Consider the following 26443-nt stretch of genomic DNA (forward strand, 5'->3'; position numbering starts at 1 on the left):
AATGCTAATGAATCTAAAATACTAAAACTTGTTGGAAACTCAGCTCCTTAACCTTTATGCTCTACCACTAGACATCTTATAAGCTCACTACAACACTCTGAAAGAAAAGACTTATCTATAAACAACACTCTGAAAGAAAAGACTTTATGAGAACGAATGAAACAAACATACTTTGGTTCGGTTCCTGATGAATTACATTCCGACGATTCAACAGATGCAAAATCCGTTTCTAAAGATTCTTTGGAATTGACATCATCTTGGAGGTCAGTATCCGCTGAACCTACCGCTGTAGTAGCAAACATCTTTCTCTAACACCATGGACAAACAATTAATTTACCATCACATCAATTCACTCAACTGCCGGTATATAACAAATCAGGTTCATAATTTCAGTGGGTTTCGAGAAAGAAGAACTACACATACTTAAGTTTGCAAAGAATTCTACATCCACTGATTCTTAATCCCAAAGGTGTCAAAGGACTAAAAATCTGTATTTAAGATATATGGTTTTATAGGGTCAGTATCTGAAAGGAGAAACAATTATATTTTTCAAGATGTTGAACTAAACTATGGTCTTGACAAATTAAATTCAACGATAAAACCTTAATTACATGTCCTAATTGGGTCTCCAATTGTAAAATAAACAAATAATTAAGTATAAGCACGATGCATATGATTTTGCATATCACCAACATGACTATGTAGTAATTTATTATTTTCAAAATTGAAATAACTATCAGAAACCCATGGAACCACTTTACTGAGTACCAATAAGTTTAATGAAGAATAATTTACCAGTTATGAAGCTTTTACCAGTGCCAAAAGCCCAAAACCCTGGACACAATAAAAGAAAAAGTTAGGAAAACACCCAAATTCATTGAAATCATTCGAGTAACGGTGAAGGACGGGATTGAATTTAGCTCACGTTTAATGAATTCCACGGCTTGTACTATTGTGGGTATATTTTGCACCAAATGAACTAGGGTTTGAAGGCGATACAGGGAGATACTCGCTGCATATCTCAAGAGAGAGAAAAAAACGGTATCCCGAGTATGCTTTTCCTATTTATATGGCCCATCGAAACACGACATCAGTGCGACAATTTTTGGGATACATCCGTCATTGGTTAATTAGATAGTATCTGGCTCGGGTATATTGGAAAGCTCGTGGTATGTTTCGTGAACTATTTGCAAGTCGTGGTATCAGACATAAATATACCTACGGATGTGCCTTCCAAACATAATTTAACCACAATGAATATGGTTGGCAGTTGTTTTCGAAGATGTCACAAAAGAATAGTATCCCTAGTTATGGTTGTGACATTATGTTGTTTGGTAGAGGAATAATGGGTGAAACTATACCATGGAGTTCTCTTTCAGAAGGGTTTGATGCTTTATGTTTGATCTTAATTCATGTTATCCATAAGTACACGGGAATGATGGATTTAGGGTCAGGTATTATTTGTGCAAGTAGTGAAGAATATTCCCATGATGTCCTGGTTTTTGCTGGAAAAGTAATTGATAGGGGGAAGTTGTTTGGCTCGACAAGGAGGTCTCATTATTATGCAGATGGTGGAAGAGGTGATGCTAAAAAGCTTCATGATGATGATGTTCTATGGATCATTCAATCGAGTCTCTAAAGGCCAAGGCAAGATGAATATGGCATGGCACAAGACACTTTTGATCGATTGCTTATGGAGGTTTTTAAGTGCAAGTTCCTTTCACTCGAGATATTGGCTATCATTTTCTGTGGTTTATCAGAATTGCGGCAGTGGGTTCTATTTTATCTCATGTTTATGATGGGTGGGAATGATGGTGCTTGGTTGATGCGATTTATCAGGACCTATCATACATCGCGTATAAAAATATCCTTTCAGGGCCTTATTGCTCAACTAAAAATGAAAGATTGCAGGCTTCGTATAAAAATGACAGCAATCAGGAAGGTGTTCATAGAGTCAGTGACATCCACGAACAGCTGCAATTTGTTACTACTATAGAAGCTCGTCGTTCTCATTGAGTACAACCTTTTGTTTTTCAAATGGATTATCATGGAGTTACTTAGCTTTATTGTCTCTGGAGTTAGTGGTAAGAATGTCATCTACGACAAGAATCACCTGGCACAGCCTCAGAAGGGTGCTTCTGTGAAGATAAAAGCAAGTAGGAATCAATTTATGAGTTATTGTGGTTGTGAGGTTCTCAAGTTGAGGTTCAAAAAAATCCAGCATTATCCAATTGTGTTACTAGTACTTAAAAAGTTTAAACTGCGAATAGTATTGCATAACAGGGCCATAGGAGCTAATGAAGTTGTTTGTGGTACTGTACCTGGTGTAGACAGACGAGTAATAGCTTTGTGGTTACAAGACAAGGTTGAAGATGGTGGTAAAGGGAGTGAGATGGACAGTATATTAAAGACGCACTTAGAGTTTATGATACTCATTTCAGGTTCAGGTAGTGATGGCCATGACAGTGAGGAAATATCAGCTCCTGCTTCATGTAGTATTGGTGATGAAAGTGGAGAAACGTCATCTCGTGCTTCAGGGATTTTGCGCGATACTTCGCTAATTGCTGGTTGTGGAGCTATGTGGGGCTACGGAGGCGAGAGCGTTTACACAACTAATTATAGAAGTGCAGCTGACTGCATCCTAGTGTTTGAGGGTGAAAACAACTTTTGCCGATTTTGGTAATTTCGAGTGTGTGGGTGAGAAATGAGTCTAAACCCTAAAAAATATACGGCAAGGGAGTACTTTGATTGGAAAGATCAATCTGTACACTCCGGCCTAAACCAAGAAATGGTCGTTCCATACTTGCTTCGGTCACAAAGCGAAGGAGAAGGGTTGGTCTAGGGAGGGAAGCGAAGAGAGTGTTGAGACCAGAATAGTTGATTCGGGAAGAGTAGTTGTTTGACGACTTGTATCACTAAGTGGAAAGCTAACAGATGGGAAAGCTAACAAGTGATTTCTGAGTGTTGTATTCTCCTGACCAAAAACTTGTTCTTTGGTGGAAATAGGTGAGACCTATTTATACAAGTCGCAACAAAAACGTACCATGGTCTCGTAAGAAGTGGAAACGGTTGAGTAAATGGAAGAAAGCGGTAACGGGTAATGCCCGGAATTGATGTTTCCATAATGAAGGAAACGTTTCACCATTACTTCATGTATTTACTAACCGCCTCACTTTTATGACACTTTCTTGTAACGGGCGTAGTGTACGCCGCACGTTGTAAACCGCCAGACCAATACCATGATGAGCATCCCCCAGTTTGTGACATGTTTTGATGTCTCGAGTGTTTTCGCGGAAAACGTGTAGCATGTTTCTATTGTTTGTCAAGCTAAGATTGAGAGGCTTTCCGGTTCGGTGGTGACCTACGACGGTCGAGATTTTGCATCTTTAGAGGAAGATTAGTCGTTGATTGTGGTTACTTTCCGTTGGTAGCCAGTGGCGTGGCCACGGTGCTGGCATGGCTTGCGCATGCTCTTGGCGTGGCTAATTAGGATTTGGTGTCGTGACCAAAGAATTGGCATAGATAAGTATGTACCGTGGCTAAAGAGCTGGCAGCGTACCCAAAGGTTACCACAAGTCGTTTAGTGGCAAGTTCGTACGGCTGAGATCCGCATCTCAGGAGTAAGGATAGCCGTTGATTGTTGCAACCTTCCGTTTGGCAGCCAGCGGCGTGGAGGCATGGCCGGCATGGATTTGGCGTCGTTGCCTGGAGTTGGAACTGTATCCAAGAGATTGCCACAAGTAATTTAGTGGCAAGTTTGTACGGCTGAGATCTGCATCTCAGGAGGAAGGATAGTCGTCGATCGTTGCAACCTTCCATTTGACAGTCAGCGACATGGAGGCATGTCCGGCATGGTTTTGGCATGGTTTAGGCGCGACCAAGCTAGGATTTTGGCATAGTTTTAGGCGCGGCCAAAATTAGGGTTTTGGTGTAAACCGTGATGTTTGGCCTTGGGACGGAGGTTGCCAAACGTTAGGTGGCGAACTTGTACGGCTGATATTTACATCTCAGAAGGAAAGGTAGCCGTTGATTGTTGCAACCCTCCATTTGGCAGCCATTGGCATGGTGGTAGGGCCGCATGGCTTTGGCATATTTTAGGCGCGACCAAAATTAGGGTTTTGGCATAAACCGTGATGTTTGGCCTTGGGCCGGAAGTTTCCATGCGTTAGGTGGCGAACTTGTACGGCTGAGATTTGCATCTCAGAAGGAAGGGTAGCCGTTGATTATTGCAACCCTCCGTTTGGCAGCCAGCGTGGTGGTGGTAGGGCCGCATGGCTTTGGTATGTTTTAGGCGCAGCCAAAATTAGGGTTTTGGCATAAACCGTGATGTTTGGCCTTGGGCCGGAAGTTTCCATGTGCTAGGTGGCGAACTTGTACGGCTGATATTTGCATCTCAGAAGGAAGGGTAGCCGTTGATTATTGCAACCCTCCGTTTGGCAGCCAACGGCATGGTGGTAGGGCCGGCATGGCTTTGGCACAGTGGTGCGACTGGTATGGTTGGCATGCCTTGGCGCGGAGATGTGGCTGGCATGGCATGTCTTTGGAACAGTAGTGCAGATGGCATGGTTGGCATTCCTTGGCGCGGAGATGTGGCTGGCATGGCATGCCTTTGGCACAATGGTGCGGTTGGCATGCCTTTGGCGCAGAGATGTGGCTGGCATGGAAGGCCATTGGCACGGTGGTGCGGCTGGTATGGTCGGCATGCATTTTGGCGCGGAGACGTGGTTGGCATGGCATGTCATTGGCACGGTGGTGTGGCTGGCATGGTTGGCATGCCTTTGGCACGGAGATGTGGCTGGCATGGTTGGCATGCCTTGGCGCGGAGATGTGGCTGGCATGGCATGCCTTTGGCACAGTGGTGGGTCTGGCATGGTTGGCATGCCTTTGGCGCGTAGATGTGGCTGGCATGGCAGGCCATTGGCACGGTGGTGCGGCTGGCATGGTCGGCATGCCTTTTGGCGCGGAGACGTGGCTGGCATGGCAGGTCATTGGCACGGTGGTGCGGCTGGCGTGGTTGGCATGCCTTTGGCGCGGAGATGTGGATGGCATGGCATGCCATTGGCACGGTGGTGCGGATGGCATGGTCGGCATGCCTTTGGCGCGGAGACGTGGCTGGCATAGCATGCCATTGGCACGGTTGGATAGCATGCGTGGCTGACATGTGTAGAGATGATGCCAGTCAGTACCTAGGGCCCTGCCGTGGAGCATGGCATATAAAAAAGGTACCCTGTTAATTTTACGCATACATGTTGAATGGTTCAATAAATATGCTAGTGGCGACATTATTACTCAAGTGTGACGTCACTATTTGACCAAGGTTTTACGATTTTAACCCTAAGCTAAAAACCACCATCAACACCTAGTTACACCAATTCTTATGCAGAGGTTCATAGGTAGGGTCATATTGATGGTGCTATTCAAGGGTCATGCGAATATCTTTCGTTACCAATGTGCCTGGGAAATAATGACAATGAGGATACACAATGCGATTTTTGTTCATTCCTGCAAAGCCATCACCTCTACTGTTTCTGGAAGCTTCAGTTTTAAAGAAACAAACACAAGAGAGTGCCGTGTCTTGATTGCTTTTGGTATAACTATGAAGACTGTGGTCTATATTTTTCCTTACAGGATACGATTCTTTATGCTAATTTTGTTACAACAGAAGAACCATCATCCTTCACATACTATCAGTGATTCAGTATAAAAAAAACTTCTTGCATACTCAGCGTACAACAAAAGGCAACCTACATAGAGGGGTATTTGCTTACTGCATCATTCATCAATGTGCTTGTACAATCAGTTTCCGCGCCAATTTTGAAGTAGGGACGAATTCAAATTCTTATTGTAGTGGCAGTAGCTAGATCTGCAGTGATCGAGAGTGTTTCTTATCCTCCATCCTTGAGGACAAGAATGATTTGGATCGGTGGGTATTTGTCATAGACCAAACTTCTGAGTGCCCTTCTATTTTATAATTCTTGACTAGAGGTGCCCTTAGATTGTCATCGGGTGCTTAAATCTCATGTCACACGGTTGACATGCTTGCAGTGCGCATTAGTATCCTTGTCTTGCCTTGGATACTCTTTAGCTAATGAATTATGTAAAACTTTATCTTCTTCCCTAAATATCTCTGTTACTTCTTCTCTAGCAATGTCTTCTTATTATCCCTATAATTCGTCTAATTCTTCTCCAAACCCTCTATATTCCTCTATCTATCACAATTTATCTTTATCCTTAGAGATCCCAACTATCACTGATGATCCAATTGTAGTGAAGACCACTACAATTTGATCTTTACTCAAGCAAATAGAAATATGCGAGTTTTTATCAAATACAAGGATAATAACTTGGATGGCACCAAAGACCAATATCCAAGTGTCAATCAATTTAAATCAACAACCAAAGGTTGAATATTCTAATTGATTCATCTTAACGCACAGCCTGTGATATTTCAATTATATAACAAAATATAATGCGGAATAGAAATAACACAGACACCAAAAATTTTGTTAACGAGGAAACCGCAAATGCAGAAAAACCCCGGGACCTAGTCCAGATTGAACACCACACTGTATTAAGCCGCTACATACACTAGCCTACTACAAACTAACTTCGGTCTGGACTGTAGTTGAATCCTAATCAATATCACACTGATTCAAGGTACAGTTGCGCTCCTTACGTCTCTAATCCAAGCAGGATACTACGCACTTGATTCCCTTAGCTGATCTCACCCATAACCAAGAGTCGCTACGACCCAAAGTCGAAGACTTTAATAAACAAATATGTATCACACAGAAAAGTCTATGATAGGTAAATCTGTCTCCCACAGATAGACTTAAGAGTTTTTGTTCCATCTTTTGATAAATCAAGGTGAACAGGAACCAATTGATAATCCAGACTTATATTCCCGAAGAACATCCTAGAAATATCAATCACCTCACAACAATATTAATCGTATGCTAGCGAAACAACATGTTGCGGAATTACAAACGATGAGACGTAGATGTTTGTGATTTCTTTTTATCTTGACCTATCGGAGATAAATCTCAAGCCAATTATTCAATTGAACTCGTACGATAGAAAATGGCAAGATCAGATCGCTCATCTACAAGAGAAGTAGTTTCGTATGGCTTCACAATCCCAATGAAGTCTTTCAGTCGTTAACCTACAGGGTATCGAGAAGAAACCTAAGGTTAAAGGAGAATCGACTCTAGTAAACCAACTAATATCACACAGTAGGTGTGGGGATTAGTTTTTCCAGTTGCTAGATGTCTCCTTTATATAGTTTTCAAATCATGGTTTGCAATCTAAGTTACCTTGGTAACAAAGCATTCAATATTCACCGTTAGATGAAAAACCTGATTTCTCCAAGCTAATATATTTCAATCGTTAGATCGATACTTACCTTGTCATACACAAATGAAATTTGTTTCATTTAGGTTTGAGTAACCGTACCTAAACGTGTATACTTGGTTGGTTTACAAATAGTTAACCGAGGTTAGAAATATGAGTACTTTCATATCAACCATATTCATCTGCTTCACAACTAGTTCAAATGACTTCAAAAGAATTAGTTGAAGAGTTGTTCAATTGCTTAGGTCTTTATACATAGACACAATTGAAACAAAATCGGTTTGATTCACTTGAATCAATTCATGAACAATATAGCCACGGTTTGCAAAGATTACATTCCTTAATAATTTATTATTTTAAGTTCATGAACTTCTGATTTGAGAAATAACCAGCTTGGGTACTCACGGTTCGAAAGCTTCCGTGAGTACGTTTACGGGTACGCGTACCTAAGGTGACTAGTTTTCCGGTTTGTAAACTACAAACTCCAGCAGAAATTTTCAGTTAAAAAACTTCCGCCAGTACGCGTACCCAACCTGTCTCCTTTACCAATGTCGCACGCACAAGTGCACACAATTGGTTTCGGGCATAGGGATTTATACAATAATGTGCGAACACACTATATATGCTTATGTCCATAGTCGGTTACATAATCTCAACTCTACATTTCAATCATTGAAACATCCTTCTATAAAATTATAACAGTCGTTATTCACAACTATCGTCATCAAGGCTATTTTCAAGATTGAAACGTCATCATGACTTTCGTCATGGATAAAGATGAAAAGTGGTTAAAGCGAAATCTTACCAACACGTATTTCGAGAAAAAGATGGGCGAGTAAACTCGGCTCGAAATAGCAAATGTGTATGTATGAAAACTATCATACTTATACGATTTTGTCTCAAGAGTAGGAGATAGAGATATAGACTTTTGAGTGATAGATAAGTTCAAGTCCACATACCTTTTAGTCGGATGAAGTTCCACTGGTTCTTTGAGTAGTTCTTAGTCTTCGTAAGATGATCGCCATGGAGTCTGGAGCTCAACTACACTAATCTGTCCTAAACCGAGACTTAGCTATAAGTAGTCTAGAAATCAAGACATATAGTTTTGAAACTAAATTTACAAACATGCTTGAGATAGCTACGCATGCGAGTTCGACCGAGCAGTGCTCTAACAATCTCCCCCTTTGTCAATTTTAGTGGCAAAACTATCAATACATATGGATTAAAAAATAAATAAAACTTTGTAGCTTCTCGTCCACATTCTTGATCTCCTTGGTGCTTCAACATTACTTGAAAACTTCGTCTTTTCCAAGTACTCCCATGATTCCATAGATGTTCAATTCAACATCATAGTTGTTGAAGTTCTGTAGCCATAACAATGATAAAACAAAAGCTCCTGATCATTGTTATATAGTGTCATAGTATTATTACACAGTATCAAAGTTCTTATATCGCAACTTCGACAACAATACTGTGGTGATGTATCACTCCCCCTTAGTCAATAATTTCATCTCAACATGAAAACCACTCCCCCTTACATAATGATCCGAAAACCATATGTATTTGTAGTGCGAACTACACATTAATTCTCCCCCTTTTTGTCAACAAAATTGGAAAAGGTACGAAAACTAGTGCGATGCTAATGAAATTTCCACGAAGATGCTTCAAGACCAAAGAAAAGTACATATCAACTTGTTTAGATGCAATCATATAGCCGAGGCTAAATGCATTCATCAAGGAGTTTATAAAGATACAAGATAACCCCTAAAAATTCCACAGCCGCACTCCCCATAAAGATATGGAAATTAAGCGCAAGTTCAAAAGAACTCTCCCCCATTTGATGTCATTCCCTAAAGAACAACAACAACGACTTTAATTTTACAAGAAAAGAAGGATTTCTCTGGACACCAAAAATCACAAAATGATTTAGTATCCAAAAATTCTCAATTAAATCAACCACAAGAGAACCCGTGATTAATTTAATCGGAATACACAACCAAATAAATTACAAACGAATCTATGATTAGTTTAGTTGGAAATGCTCACACAAGAAGACTTATGGAGCCGCACAGTATACACATAAAATATGGATCAGGGAAAGATCAATACTGCGGAATATAAAAAGACTCATTCTATATTCATCATTATTTGCATAACGACTTATAATAGACATATTCTTTGTAAACAAAAGACTTTAACCTATCTTCCATCAAAGAATTGACAATATAGGATTAACTTTTGTTATGTCAAGGGTTCATCGATCTTATGTCATATTTGCATATCGACATACGAAAGAGTTAACTTTTGACATCGTATGGGACAATAATAGTTCACGGAGGAAAACACACATATCCCATAAAAAATTGCAATATATAAAACCATAAAGATTAATACTGCAAACATCATCTTCCAAATCACTTTAGATTTTAAGTAAATGAATATAAAAACATTGCAAGATCAAAACGTTGGACATAGCTATGTGTACTCACAATAATGGCTATTCCAAACCCTAGTTATCCTTCTTAAATAAAATTCTTATCCGAAGATTTACTATACATTATAGAGCTTTCTCAGAGCATCTACTGATAATTCCGTCTCATTATTGAAAAGACTATTGATTATGGGATCATTCAATTCCCTAGGTTTTCAGAAATGTCAGTTAACTCACTAAGTTCTCCTTTTTGTTCACACAAGGTGTTCTTGGTTATCGACAACATTTGTTCACAGTGAGTTATCATTTCTCTTTTTGATGAAATCTTCCATGCCTCTAAAATTATTATCAAAATGACAAACAGATAAGAGACATTTAGAGGAAGAACCTTCTCCATTGATTGTTGACTTCACTTTCTTTACTCTTGAGGAAGAGATTCCTTCACAAAGATACACATTAACTGCTTCAACTGCATCTCTTTTTGTGATCCCTCTAGTTACAGGAGCCATGAGAGTGTATCTTTTGATAAGAAAAGAGAAAGGGAGGACACAAAAATATAAACGGATTTATGAACACAAAACCCTAGAAGACATTGAATGAGTCTTTCAGGATTTGTTATCCGCCTTCCATCATCTAAGGATAATATTTTCTTAACAAATATAATAAAAATATTTACGAAACAAAGACTTGAGCCAATTTTAGTGCAAACCTCATTTTTCCCAAGCTAAAAATGAGGATGCGGACGTCACCAACATTAGTTGGTGACCGAGTGAGCCATATGCTCACACTTCTTATTTTTTCGTGGCTTATCACTGTTTGTTGTGTAAACAGATTTCTTACCTCGTCTAGATCTAGATTTTTTTAAAAGAGCTTGGTTATCCGGACCCAGATTCATTTTCTGCATGTTCTCTTGAAGTTTGGTGATTCTCTTATTGCTTCTTCTGAATCCCCAACAAGTGTTCTGATCATGCTTCGAATGCCCACAAAAAGAAATAATAAATGAGGATTTTTCGTCTTTATGTGACTCTTCCTGTTTAACACAACAATCAACAATTGTTGTTCCTTGATTAGTTGGAACGGAAAACTTTGAGCTTTGAGTTTTTCTTCTGAAACCTAAACCATTAGTGTTTCCAAAGGATCTCTGACCAAATAACATTGCTGCAATTTTGTCAGAGCTTCCAGATAACCTTTGCAGGTCATACTTGAGAGTATTAATCTCTTCTTCCTATAGGACATGGTTCTGACGAATTTATCATTAAGACGCTCTATCTCAATATTCTTCGCCTGGAGTGATGATTCAACTCTCTTCAAGGAGGCCTTTAAGTGAAGGTTTTCTTGAAGAATCTCTTTATTCAAGAGATCAAGAAACTCTGTGTCATACTCAAGTTATGAATCAGAAGTTGAAGAGGAAAGAGAATCTATAGTAGACTCATCTGAGACATCCATAGTAGTTTTGTCTTCTATTGACTCATCAGAAGCATTAACTGAAGATAGACATTCATCACATCTATTTTTCCTCTTTATCAAATCCTTGACCTTTCTGAATATCAGTGATTTATCAAGATCAACATGATTGGAGCAACATTCATCAACCCAAGACAAGTGAGAGGATACACCTGTTTTGGTCACAGCATTGAGCGCGAACGTTCTGCCTGTGTCAAGATCAAGAATTTTTAACTTTCCTATCAGAGTATTTCTGGAAAGTGTATCAAGGTTATTTCCCTCAACGATGGCATGCTTCTTAGAGTCGTACCTAGATGGCAGCAATCTGAGAATTTTCATCACAATTTCCTTTTCAGGAATAGTCTTACCCAATGCAAAAGAAGCATTAACAATTTCAGACACTTTGTGATTAAACTCATCAAATAAATCTTCATCTACCATATGAAGGTTTTCCCAATCGGAATTTAGGTTTTGAAGCCTGGCTTCCTTTTCACTGGTATTTCATTCGAACACGGTTTCTAAAATATCCCACGCATATTTAGACCTAGTGCAGTTTGACACATGGTGCTAAAGATTTGGGGTAATGACATAACCCATGATTGAAAATCACGCGATTGAAGAAAAGATCGCATAGCAATTTTCCACCATAAGTAATTTGAGCCATCGAATATTGGTGGTACGTTAATAGAGATATCACCTCTGTCCATAGAGTCAGATCGCTATAAACACAGACTTTTGAGGTCTTAAACGTGTTTGCCTGCTCTGATACCAATTGAAAAAGCGTGGGTCTAACAACCACACCCAATATTTCGATTAGCAATCTATATGGACTAACTCCAATATACTTTCTAGAGAATTAACTAGACAGTCAGACTCAATCAAAAGAAAAGTATATCAAGGAGTTAATATCTAATTCACTTGATTTGATCTTTACTCAAGCAAATAGAAATCTGCGAGTCTTTATCAAATACAAGGATAATAACTTGGATGGTACCAAAGACCAATATCCAACTGTCAATCAATTTTAATCAACAACCAAAGGTTGGATATTCTAATTGATTGATCTTAACGCACAACCTGTGATATTTCAATTATATAACAAAATATAATGCGGAATAGAAATAACAGAGACACCAAAAAATTTGTTAATGAGGAAACCGAAAAGGCAGAAAAACCCCGGGACCTAGTCCAGATTGAACACCACAGTGTATTAATTAAGCTGTTACAGACACTAGCATTCTACAAACTAACTTCGGTCTGGACTGTAATTGAACGCTAATCCATATCACACTGATTCAAGGTACAGTTGCGCTCCTTATGTCTCATATCCTAGCAGGATACCACGCACTTGATTCCCTTAGCTGATCTCACCCATAACCAAGAGTTTCTACGACCCAAAGTCGAAGACTTTAATAAACAAATCTGGATCACACAAAAAAGTCCATGATAGGTAAATCTGTCTCCCCCAGATAGACCTAAGAGTTTTTGTTCTGTCTTTTGATAAATCAAGGTGAACAGGAACCAATTGATAATCCATAGTTATATTCCCAAAGAACAACCTAGAAATATCAATCACCACACAACAATCTTAATTGTATGGTAGCGAAACAAGATGTTGTGGAATCACAAACGATGAGACGAAGATGTTTGTGATTTCTTTTTATCTTGCTCTATCGGAGATAAATCTTAAGACAATTATTCAATTGAAATCGTACGATAGAAAATGGTAAGATCAGAACGCTCAACTACAAGAGAATCTGGCTTCACAATTCCAATGAAGTCTTTCAATCGTTAACCTACAGGGTCTCGAGAAGAAACCTAAAGTTAAAGGAGAATCGACTCTAGTAAACCAACTAGTATCACACAGGAGGTGTGGGGATTAGTTTTTTCAGTTGCTAGATGTCTCCTTTATATAGTTTTCAAATCAGGGTTTTGCAATCTAAGTTACCTTGGTAACAAAGCATTCAATATACACCGTTAGATGAAAAACCTGATTTCTCCAAGATAATATCTTTCAACTATTAGATCGAAACTTAGCTTGTCATACACAAATGAAATTCTTTTCATTTAGGTTTGAGTAACCGTACTTAAACATGTACACTTGGTTGGTTCAAAAATAGTCAACCCAGGTTATCCATATGAGTACTTTCATATCAACCATATTCATCTTCTTCACAACAAGTTCAAATGACTTCAAAAGAACTAGTTGAAGAGTTGTTCAATTGCTTAGGTCTTTATACATAGACACAATTGAAACAAAATCGGTTTGATTCACTTGAATCAATTCATGAACTACATATCCACAGTTTGCAAAGATTGCATTCCTTATTGATTTATTGTTTTAAGTTCATGAACTTTCGATTTGAGAAATAACCAGCTTGGGTACGCCTACGGGTACGTGTACCTTAGCTACCGGATCTGAGTTTGGAAACTCATCAAAAAATTTCGGTTCGAAAACTTCCGTGAGTACGCGTACCTAAGGTGACTGGTTTTTCGGTTTGTAAACTACAAACTCCAGCAGAAATATTTTGGTTAGAAAACTTCCGCCAGTATACGTACGGGTACGCGTACCCAACCTGTCTCCTTTACCAATGTCGCATGCACAAGTGCACACAATTGGTTTCCGACACATGGACTTGTACACTAATGTGCGAAAACATTGTATATGCTTATATCCATAGTTGGTTACATAATCTCAATTCATTTCAATCATTGAAACATTCTTCTATAATGTTATAACAGTCGTTATTCACAACTATCGTCATCAAAGCTATTTTCAAGATTGAAACGTCATCATGACTTTCTTCATGGATAAAGATGAAAAGTGGTTAAAGAGAAAGCTTGCCAACACGTATTTCGAGTAAAATATAGGCGAGTAAACTCGGCTCGAAATATCAAATGTGTATGTATGAAAATTATCATACTTATACGACTTTGTCTCAAGAGTAGGAGATAGAGAGATAGACTTTTGAGTGATAGATAAGTTCAAGTCTCCACATACCTTTTAGTCGGATGAAGTTCCACTGGTTCCTTGAGTAGTTCTTTTCTTCGTAAGATGATCACCATGGATTCTGGAGCTCAACTACACTAATCTGTCCTAAACCGAGACTTAGCTATAAGTAGTCTAGAAATAAAGACATATAGTTTTGACAACTAAATTTGACAAACATGCTTGAGATAGCAACGCATGCGAGTTTGACGGAGCAGTGCTCTAATACCCTCCTTATCCTGTCTTAATTAGTTACTCTTCATTCCATAATGCAATCTTCCTTGAGCGGTCCTTCCCCATCAAACCTAAAATCTTCTATATGTGGAAATATCATCTTTTCATCTGCATCATCATCTAGTAATGGTGGTGAAAACATCTTCAACCTTCATAGGTCGTCTTCTTGTTGTTTGGTTAGGGTTTCCAAACAAACTTTACTCGACTTCTCATCATAAGAACAAATCACAAGGAGAATGAACTATGTACTAGCATTCACGAACCTTTTAGCCTAAGTGGTTGTAATCAATCTGTCCCCCCTCAAGAGGAGAGTCTATAGCTCGCATTACATAAAAGGTATACTTCTGCTCCCTTCTATGTAAAACCGCATCTCGATCCCACAAGTAAGGACAAGTATAACATGACCAATATCAAATGGAACCACGCCGCAAGTAACCTCGTCAATGTATTACTCATCTAGAGCAAACTTGAACATTAACTGCTCTACAACCTGTAGCTCACCTTCATTTTAAAGTCACCATAAAGGATGGGGTTTCATATGTTGGAAAGTGACGTGAAAGTAAAATTCTTATGACTTCCCGGGTCAATATAAACATTTATAAGTGTTGTATTAACCTGCATCTTAACCGTGAAGAGTCGATCCCTAGGATTATCTTTTGTAAGTTCTTCTACGCCTCCTGCCATACATTATAGATAACTTTTGATTAGGTTTTGTTAGTCCTTGTACTTCTTTTCGAATTCTTGCGACTAGTGTTGCCATCATGGCTTCTTTTTTCTGTAACCCTTCTGGTTTTATATTAAGATACTTTATCCAACACTTATCGACAACATGTCCATTTTGTTTGCAATGAGGGCAAACTAAACCAACTTTATCGTTATACTTTCCTTCTTCTTTATTCATTGCATATCCTTTAGCGACGAAACATCCATACTTCCCTTGGTGTTTCCCTCCATATTAAATTTCTTAAGCCTGCCTTCAATGTCATTAGATTTTATGCTTGCTTCGGAAATAATATTATCCGAAAACATCTCCAACTCTTTTGGTATATACTTATGGAACCCGTAGATATACTTCATACATACAACATAATCTCCTAAGTCTAAATCCAAAACCATAGCTTGATTCTGAAACTTCGAAATTTATTCTTGCATATTTTGGTTGTATGACTGCTTCAAGTTGTACCACTTGAACCATCTCTCTTCAAGGTAGACAATAGGATACTGCTCCCTTGAATCTGTTTCCTTACAACTTCCTTGAAACTTTTCCACCATAATGCTCCCTCACCTAGGTTTTGTCTTTGATAAGCTTTCCGCCATATTAGAGCATGTTTTTGTAGCTTCAATGTCGCGATAGCAATCTTTTCCTTTGAACCATATTCAAAGAAATAAAAATAGTTTCTAGATATTCTATCCAATCATCCAATTTTTCTACATCAACACTCCCATCGTAAAGTGAAATATCAACACGAAAATCAATTTTCAAATTCTTACCGTAAAGTTTGGTTTATGCATAATTTTTAAGAAACTCACCTGTTTTTTCCTCTTCATCATCTTTTTCTTCTTCTTCCTCCTCGTCCTTTTATTTTGAAACACCAGATGAAGACGCAGTTTTTTTCTTTGTATCTGACTTGGGTGTATGAGAACAAATACATTCAGTCAATTCTTTAAGGGTAGTTTGAATCGAGTTCATGTCTATTTATTGCTTATCCACCTTTTCTTCTGTAGTTTGTGGTTCACTAATCTTAGGCTCATCATCTGACTAAGTCATCCTTGGTCCCCTTATTCTCCTAATGTGTTCTTGCTTCTCGAGTACCTCACCAAGACTTATGTAGAGAGATTTACTGAAAACCATAAACCATTGGAATCTTCCGAAAAAGAAACTAACCTTGCTCTTGATGCCAACTTGGTACTATGGTCTCTGTACCTAGGTGAGTATTATTATAGATGCGGAATTCAGAATAACAATAGATGGAAACTAGAAAACAATATACACCAGAAAGCCAGATTCAATTTTTTTTTATTTTCTCTAGATTATGAACATGAAAACTATTACAATTCTCTTTTTGGTACGTTCACAATCTCTCTAAACAGTGGATAACCTTAAACTGTTTGCTAAGCTTATTTTGACAGTAACATAAGTGTTTTTCTACAAGCTTTTTCTTTCTGTGTATCGAACCTCGTTCTATAAAACTATTTATAGCCTTAGTTTGGTTTTCCAACCCTCCTAGGAATCTTTTTCCTTTTTAGAGATATTCTCTTGTTTTGGCTTGGTATCCCAAACCTAGCTGCTAGGTTTCTATTACCTCATCTAGAAACAATTTCTTATCTAAGAATATTTCCTTACTAGATTAATCAGTACTCCATTCCAAGACTTTACTTGTGTAAATGTTATAGAAAATAGTTGAAATTTTCAATCTCAATAATCTTATGCCTTCAATCTGACTAGGAGTCTACTAAACACTTAACATATATTGAAGGATTGGAACGATAATCACTTTGGTTACATAACTGCTAATATATTGCTAATATTTAATCCCAATTGGCCTGCTTAACTAGAACTATGAATCCTTATAACACTACCAGAATAAAATACTTTACTAAAAATCTTAAATACTAGTATGACGTTGAAGAGGATTTTTGGAGACAAAGGCGTAAGGATGAAGCTAGAAATCGGATGATAGGAACACAACTTAGTTCCACCAAAAGGAAAACTTTAGAAAAAGAAGAACCCAAATGAACCCCTACAAAATAACTTAGATATTTGGTTATCTAATAGATATAGTATTGTTGGTGAGCTTAAGTGGGACATGAGTAAAAGTACTAAACCTCCTGATCTTGACTCCTATTTGAATAATGTGCATGCTTGCATTACTGATGCTGGTAATATGTTTCTTATTGATTGTCCACCTGCTAGAAGCTGTGATGTGGGGAAAAAAAATGAGAGAAAGGAGAATTCACTTGGAAGGAGACTATGTCAACGTAATAAATGCTATGGGTGTAAATAATCAGATTGTTAGAGTATAGCTCGGTTGAACCCACCAAGCGTTGGTATGTCAAGTTTGGTTATCATATTTTAGTGAATCAAAACTCAATTATAGAGTCGCTTGATTATGTACTATAGACAACTTTGTATAGGTTAGGCTAGAAATATTAGGATTATGAGAAATATAAGTATTACTCGAATACTTGAAGAATGTGAAGAAGTAAAGAGCTACATCGACAACATCATCCTTCCTCTTGAGGTTAGTAATATTTTGACTTGAACTGTTTCATTCCTCAAGTATATTTCAAGTCGTGCTATATTGAAAACATAACTGCGAAGCTGTGAATGATTATACTCTAGTAGTAGGACATGATCACATGATCATAGTATTAAGGAATATAATACGAAGTATAACACTTATCTTTTGAACTTCGTATATAAGACATCAACATAATCGTTTGAATGCTATTGTGATTATGTGTATGGGTAAAGGTGAAGATTTCATCCTAGGAAACAATGTTTACATTTGTTTAAAGGAAGTACATTCATATCTTTGGATTACCAATATTTGTGAGTTAGCAGAACCGATCATAATTTGTTATGTATCTTGGTAAAACTAGTCACAGTGTCTGACTTATGTATTGGTATGACTTTTATTAGTGTAACCGATCCTAAGTAATCATCTAAGAAGGTATGATCGATATTTGTAATTGGTGTGACCGATCCTAGTAATTGGTGTGACCGATCACAAAAGAGATGTATAATCGATCCTTGTAATTGGCGTAACCGGTCCTAGTAAATGGTGTAACCGATCTTAGTGACCTGTGTAACTGATCACAAGTACTTATGTGAGAATATGGTAACCGGTCCTGGTAATTGATATAACCGATCCTGGTAACTGATGTAACCGGTCCTAGTAACCATATGGAGGTAGAACAGATTCTTGTGTTTGGTAAAACCGTAATTAGTGTATTGATATTTGATCAATCACATAGTTGTCTTGCAATACAGATCAACCAGTTATAAACTTGTTTGGAAGTGTGGTATAATCGGTTCCAAGATTGTAAATATGAAAGAGGATTTACATAAGAAAAGATGTCGACATACTTTGAACACGTGCAGTAATTCTTATCTTTTATTGTTCAAAGATATTCCTTATTTAGTCAAGGAGATACCGGACCGAAAATAAGCTAAGAATCTTTTAATTAAGGTTATTACTTTTTGTAATATCTGGAGAATAAAAATCGGTATTGTGCATTTACTGATTGAGATTTTCTAGTTGAGATTTCGGTAATATTTGGACAAAGCATTTCCAAGAATTATGAAAACCGATTTGGAAATATATTGCATATCTTAAGAATATTTCGGTTTTGGAAATTCCTTGGTGTCCGAACTTCCTTGGTCTATAAATACATAAGTTTGCATTTCGAGCAAACTAATCCTAAAAGACAACAAAACTACCTAGTTGTGTTGTTACCGGTGGAGCCGTCTACCAGGAGAGGAAAGTACCCTAATTAGGAAAAATCTTTTACGACCGCTCGTTTAAAGACTTCAGTGGGATCAAGAAGCTCTACGAGTACTGTTGGTGGGAAACTAGATAATTGCAGTTTATTATTAGTTTTCGATTGATTTGATTGACTAACAGTTGTTGAACTTTGATTGCAGCTAGTTTGTTTATTCTTGAGAATCTTCTATTCTGCTATAATATTCACTCAAACTACATCGAAGTGTCGACGGGATCTTTAGAACTGCTTGTAGATCTAAAGACGTCTTGTGATAATCCATTGTTAATAGACTCCGTTCTGTGCGTGATTGATCACAAGAGAATCAAATTATGTTGCGCAGGTGTTTATTGAAGATCTAAGAAGATTTGAAGACAAAGAAGATTTCTGATTTGGGTTTTATATCTTTGGTGCACAAAAACTTGATCGTCTGGGATTCAACTAATATCGGATCTATTCGATCGATTAGTTGCGTGAGATCGGTAGCAATAGTAGATCTCTTTAGTTCTATTTGATTGTTACAAATCCGGATTTTATTACTTCGGTAATTGAAGATTGGATTGATCTAACCAGACAAAGGAGTTTATTGGGTTAAACAGAAGAGCCTTTGCGTATGACTTGAGATATCTTCATTAAAAGAATCAATAGAGTTGTTACCAAACAAATTTGTTGTTCCTTTAATGTTTGGAATACGATCCAAAGGAATTGTTCCAGTGGGTGCACTTATTGAATGTCCGAAGCGCAGGGATACTGAAGAAACTAGGTGAACTATAGGTTTAGTTGCTTGGTATCAACTATACGAAGTTAGTGTTGATTTTGTATAGCGGCTTAATTGTGAGAGTATTCAATTCTGGACTAGGTTTCGGGGGTTTTCTGCATTTGCGGTTTCCTCGTTAACAAAATCTTGTTGTGTCTTTTACTTTTCTATTTCCGCAATTATAATTTTTTTATCATAATTAGAAGTAAAATACACAAACGTTAATTCCGTACATACTTGATAGTGATCCTATAGAGTTTGGTTAAGTCCGAACCTATTATCAAGTATCATACTTCGTTGTTGTATTCTCTCGATCTTGTATCCATAGTCAATCACACAAGTTATCTTGTTGTCGTATTGTCTCGATCTCGTATCCATAGACGATCACTCAAAGTGTGAACCGATTCGTTGTATTGTCTCGACTCTGTCCATAGACAATCACTTTCTGTAGAGGACTTATAGGTGGTTAAATAAAAGATTGTGGTGTAGTTGGGTACCCTCATCTTTTCACATATGGACTACGTTTAATCTGATTTATGATGCATTTGTTATTTTAGAAGAATTTGAGTTTCGGTGTTGCTCTCATGTTCATAGAGATGCAAACTATATTGAAAACTCAATTGAATGCAAGGTCTCAAAAAAGTACTTACTTGTATATAAAGAAGTCCTGATTGGGTTTTACATCTAATCTAACGATCTTGATTGGGTTTTGCATTTAATCTAGCAGGATAAAAATTATTTGTAAGTTTCTCTATTCAATACAATTTTTTTCCTATTAAAAAAGAGGATCTCCTCACAATTTTATTCTCACAGTATCTCACACGTTGGACGTCATTTTTGTAGATAAAAAACAAATCTTTACGAATTTGAAGCAAATATTTTAAGGATATGTTCTTTTACAAAGCTCTATGTTCTCATAAAAAATGAGTGTATTCCGAAATGTATAACATCACCATCTACTACTCTGAAAATGAGTCGTTGAAAATCAATAGATTTTAACCATTGAAATTAAGATCGATAGACGATAGTGTTATATATTTCGGAATACGCTCCTTTTCGGTAGGCATATAGAGCTTTGCAAGAGGAACATGTCCCAAAAATCTTAACTTTTTTTTTTTGATCTTACGATTCAGAAGATGATTCGTAGTATTAATGTCTGAGGCAGATGGCTCAAAGTTAACATTGGTATTAGCTTCAGTAAAGTGATTACCCCTTGTAGATTCATGTCGAGGCTGAGTCGTAGAAGCTTGATTAGATTCATCATCTGAAAGTACCACAATGTCGAGATTTCAGCATCTTTTACGAAGAGTAAAGGTACGATTAGTAGAAGCAGTACTTGGCACAACCATAGTTGAATCCTAGCGAGGTAATGCTTTGTCAGCTAGTGCAATATAAGTATTTGACTGCGAATCTGTAGTTGTGAAGTAAGACAAAAGCATACCATTGACTGTGAATCTGTAGCTGTGAAGTAAGACAAAAGCATACCATCTAGTGAACGAGACTCAAAAGAAACAGGTTCTCTAAGATTTGATCTTCTTTGATGGCCATGTTGCATATGCAGATTAGTAAGCTCTTCTGGATTTCTAACAGGCAAAATTATTTGTCCAACAACATGACCCAATTTTTTGATATTACTTTCCATATTGATACGTCTAGTCTTTCTATCACCACATAATTCAGAATCATGATTTGGAACACGACATTCTGTATAGAGTTTGTAAGGCTGCTTTTCAAAAAAGTAACCCACCCAGCGAGAATTACCTGCATCATTAGCAGCATGAACACCTTTCAGCATCGAAGTATTAACATTCATCACTATCATCGCTCTGAATTTTGTAGAAGCAGTTGGATGAACTCCATCCGGCTCAACAACAATTGTTTCTCCAACAATTTCAGCAAAAAACTTTAAAATTCCTGGATAAGTGAATTCAGGAAGAAGATTTTAAAATTCCAACCATAAAGGAGAGGTGTCAAAGTTCAGGTATTGATAACGATAGGAAGGATCCCAGTCTCTAAGAACTATTAGATGACCATCAAAGTTCCAACTTCCGAGCATCTCCAAACAAAATTACATCTTTATCATCAATTGTGTAGAATCTAATATCAAAAATATTAGCATCAAGAGTTCTCACCATTAATTGCCCACTGTTATTACGCTTTAGATGAGGCTAGATAAACTTAGCCGCTTTTTCTGCATTCTATCACAACATGATTGTAGGAGCAAAGAGCTAACCGGCTAAACAAATTAGTCTTTAGTTAATGGAGAAAGAAGTTGTTGAGTTAGTAATCAACTCTTGCTTTAGAAGGAGTATTTCCTAAAAGGCCGTGACTTTCATTTTTTCTTCTGTTTTCCTCTCTCTCCCTGTAAAAAGGATTTTCTTTCCCTCCAAAAGAGAATCCCTTTCTCCACTTCCAAGAAGCTCTCCTTTCTGTATGTATCTCAGGTTGATGATGAGATTACTAATAATATTACGCTGCTGCTGATGATAACCATGGAAATCTCATTACCTGTTGAGTCATTTCGTCTTCCTTCCATTCTCAAGAAATCTGGGTTGTCGATGGTTTACTTGTTTTTGGTGAGTGATTTGAGCTAATCTTGAAGATTTAGGTGTCAAATTAGGGTTAAATAAATGACCATCTTGGAGAACCCTAATGTTGTGTGATTCTTGCTTGTTGTGATTACACGAGTATTAATTAGGTTTTGTTAATCCATAACGTTATTATTTGTCTCAAAATTTAATCAAGAATGTATTGTCAATGCATATAATTCACAGCAGATAGGTGTTTGATGCTTGTCCTGTACTATCGTTCATAAATTCAGAATTCACTAGTCACTACATATTGCATTTTGATAATAGGATGCAAATCTTTTTTACACTAGCAGGCTGGTAGATTGAAACCACTTCTAATAGAATGTCGATGTTACTGGTTCTGAAATCCATATAGACGGAATAGCAGCTGAACTCATCAGGGAGGCTTGGATTATATCTTTACTATCTGTTCATTTTGTACAAATTGCTAGTCAAGGCAGTTGGCATAGTAATTTTTCTTGCTCTTGTAATTTTTATTGAGCTGCTTGTTCTTATGGTTACGTTACTTGGTTGAATTAGTTTAGTGTAAGTAGTATAGTGACAAAAATGGTATTCTATTTTCTACAGTTATGGTGTCTAAATGCGGCAGGAAACTGAATTATTTTGGTGTTGTGGAACTAGACTGTCAAGCCGCCTTGGTAATATTACTGAAGAAGGAAGAAGATCTCAAGAAAGCGGAGAGTATAATGCTGTTGGAAGATGAAGAATTTAACCAAGCAAAGGTAGAGTTGGAACGCCAAGAAGAAGTTGTTGCAGCTTGGTCGACACAGGAAAAAATTGTAGAGGACTTTAAGCTGGCTGATTTCAGTCTAGCCTCTCAAGCCAGGCAGATAGAAGATCTTAAACTTACAGTCAAAGAGAAGGACCGGCATGTTGATTCTGCAAAATGTGCACTTTCTTTGCAGGAAGATGATCTCGATAAGATGAGAAATGAGTTAACTCAAAAGACTGAGGAGGTTACAATGATGGGTTCAGAACTGAACTCCAGGATTCAGCTCCTAAATGAGGCTACTGAGGTAATTAGGAGACAAGGACTCGAGGCCCAAGAGCTTCACTAAATGCTTAATTGAAAGAAACTTGAGCTACAGGAGTCGATTAAGATGAGGCAAAGGAAGACCGAAACTTGCGGAAGAACATTTACAAAAGCGGACTGTGGAGTGGTTTTCAGCAAAAGAAGAACTAAAATAACTGGGGGAAAATGCACACAGAAATTTGGACGAAGCTAGTGAAACTTTTGAAGATTTCAAGAGAGTGAAGAAGCTTCTTGTATATGTGAAATCCGAGCTAGTTCTCAAAAGGCTTTGGCATCTTCCCGGCAGAAAATGGAAGAGCAGAGGAACCAACTTGAAACCAATTGGAAGAACTGAAGAAACAGAAGAGTTTTATGATATCTTACTTATAAAAATTGGAAAACGCACAAGTAAAAGTAGAGAGCGAGCGAGCAGGTATTAGCCTTGCGAAGGATCAAAATAAGGAAGTTAAGGGGACTTGAATCTGGATGAGGAGTTGATATCAAGTTACAAGAGGAGTTGAATAAATTAGATATCTTCTCTTGAATTGGCAAACCAGGAGATTATTTCCATTCAGACTAAGCTAGAACAAAACACTTCTGAATTTGAAGAAATGCAAAATCTCCTTCGTGTTAAAGAGTCAGAACTAGTGGAGGTGACGCTTCAAATTCAGCATCTAAAATCTGAGTGGACTGTTGGAAAATTGGGTTAAACTTGAGGATGAAAAAACAGAAAAAAGAATGGTGTACCCCTGATTTCAAGGCTCTTTCGATTCTTTTAGACAATAATTCGACCTTTCCCAATAAATTGGCGAGTACAAACGGTCTCTCGAATTATGCCTTCAGGATTCAATGAAGCCCTAACACCGTAATCGAATTCAAGGATTGTACTTCCTTGACCCGACCAAGAATCACACTGTATAAGGTTCTGATGATGCCTTTTAGAGAAGAAGAAATGATGGTAATGGGAAGAATCCTTCGCTATCTATAGAGGGTTTCATGCCTTTTAGAGATGTCGTTTCATTTTCAACATGCGCTATCAAAAGTCGTCATCCATTTATGGGAAGAGACGCGACTGTAGAAAATTCTGAAAAACAAATTAGGTTTTGAATTTCAAAACCAGAATAAATTTTCCCCCGGAACCTCGGATAGCGACAAACCATATTAAAAATATCCAACATGGACTTCCAGTCAACTTATGTTACAAGAGAGGGATATTGATCTTCTCCATGCACGGAAAAACTTGAGGAACTAACCAGCAGAGAGAAACAGCTTATCCAAACCAGCAAGGAGTTACAGGATAAAGATAAGGAAGTCGGCATGATGAAATCTGAACTCAATGACACAAAGCTGAGGATATTTAGAGAAGATATGAAATTGATGATATCTTCCCAGAAGAGTCAAAGCTAGCATTACCTCACAGGCAAACATTGATGATATCTTCCCTGAAGAGTGTTTCCAAAGCAGAATATGAAATTGCCCGACTCTCTGACTTGACAGAACAGCTTGTAAAGGATGCAGGAATACTTGATGGTTCTGCAAACTATAAAGGAATATTACAGCTCTTGATCAGTCGTCTAAATATCTGTCCAATTGTACTTAAAACTTAGGCAGGCAGGTGCAAAGAATCTTGCTCTTGTTTTTTTGCTGTTGTTAATTTTTTTTTTTTTTTAATATAGTGAAGCTCACTCGTCATCCCTCCATATTCCATAGTTGAACAATTGGTTTCAAAGTGAGATTTATGGTTTTGAAAGACATCCATAGATCTTACTATTGAGAAACATTTTTCTTTTTTTGATAATTACTATTGAGAAACATCAAAGTGAAAACACAGTATTTACAGAAACAGAAATTTGACTGGAAAGGGAGGAACTCAAAAAGATCTTGTGAACAAGACATATTTACGCAGTAGTATGTACTTGATCATATGGTTTCTCATTTTTTCAAGTAACTCTACTACAGTAAGATTCTGCCATTTGGAGTTTCCACTCAAAAAATCCAACAGCCAGTGTTCCATCTCTTTGGATGGAATGAAAAATTCCAAAAGGTGAATGTTTTTTCTTGTTTTCTTTCTCGACAAAATGAGGCTTCAACAACTGTTTTTGACAACATAGACAATCAAATCCCCCAATCTTTGTAATAGTGAACATGTAGGGATATACGTTTTAAAATAATTCTTTTATACATTTATATCAACAATTCGAGCTTGGCCTAGTGGTTAAGTATTTTGGGCCTGGAGGGTTAGGTCTTAGGATCGAATCACTCTCCCTATTGGTTGTGCATATATTATATATATACTAGCCCCTGACCCGTGCCGTGTTGGTTCATTTTTTAATATCGTATAAAATGTGTGCCGAATATTTATCAACTCTTGCTGGTACGATGTATGTTAAATATGCTTTGGTCATAGATATTGTAGAGATGTCCCCTCTTTTGTTTTCTCTGTTATACCGGGTAAACAACTGATGTTGTTAACACACTCCATTAAATCAGGAATGCATACTAAAATCATATGCGTTGTCACCATATAGAATTCACAAAAATATATACTACAAATAATTTCAAAGGGAGTTTGTAGGTGTTTAATATCTTAAATTAAGAAAATGAGTTCACCTGCGTGATTTTTTATTTCCTTCCCAAAATCTGTACATAATATGTACTTGCTCGGACCATTTTTCTACTTATTGAAATATATGTTATTGAATTTTTTTTTTTGGAAATATATCTCTTGATTTGTAAAACCAATATACTCTTATATTGCAAAGTCCCTTTGGCAGATAAGTGGATATGGCCTTACAAATCAACTCAGTAACAAAAAATATGTATTCGATCATTGAAAGATGCAGGACAATAAGGGAACTTCGAGTTATATGAATTATTTTTATCATGTATAATCATGTTAGATTATTTATTGAAAATGACTTCTAGTTAAATATTTTGGAGCATGAAACAGAATCCCAGAGAACATGTGATTTTGTATCATGTAAGATCATTTTGTAAATATCAATCCATTGTCAAATTATAAATTGTAATCTGAATAATCTTATAAGTTTCTCTCTAAGTTTATCTATTAAGATAAAATCAAAAATCTATTTCCAATAAGTCTAAACAAATATAAACGAAAAATATGTTCTTGAGAAAATCTCACCTTTCT

General features: G+C 37.2%; 1 protein-coding gene across 1 annotated transcript; it reads left to right on the forward strand.

The window, feature by feature from the left end:
• Positions 1-22066: 22066 nt before the first annotated feature.
• Positions 22067-23781, forward strand: LOC113361141 (golgin subfamily A member 6-like protein 7). The gene is made up of 2 exons (XM_026604486.1): positions 22067-22265; positions 22848-23781. The coding sequence occupies exon 2, from the start codon at positions 22850-22852 to the stop codon at positions 23336-23338; it is 489 nt and encodes a 162-aa protein (XP_026460271.1). The 5' UTR covers positions 22067-22265; positions 22848-22849; the 3' UTR covers positions 23339-23781.
• Positions 23782-26443: the final 2662 nt, after the last annotated feature.

Source organism: Papaver somniferum, chromosome 3, assembly GCF_003573695.1.
Source record: "Papaver somniferum cultivar HN1 chromosome 3, ASM357369v1, whole genome shotgun sequence".
In the NCBI taxonomy this organism is placed as follows: Eukaryota; Viridiplantae; Streptophyta; class Magnoliopsida; order Ranunculales; family Papaveraceae; genus Papaver; species Papaver somniferum.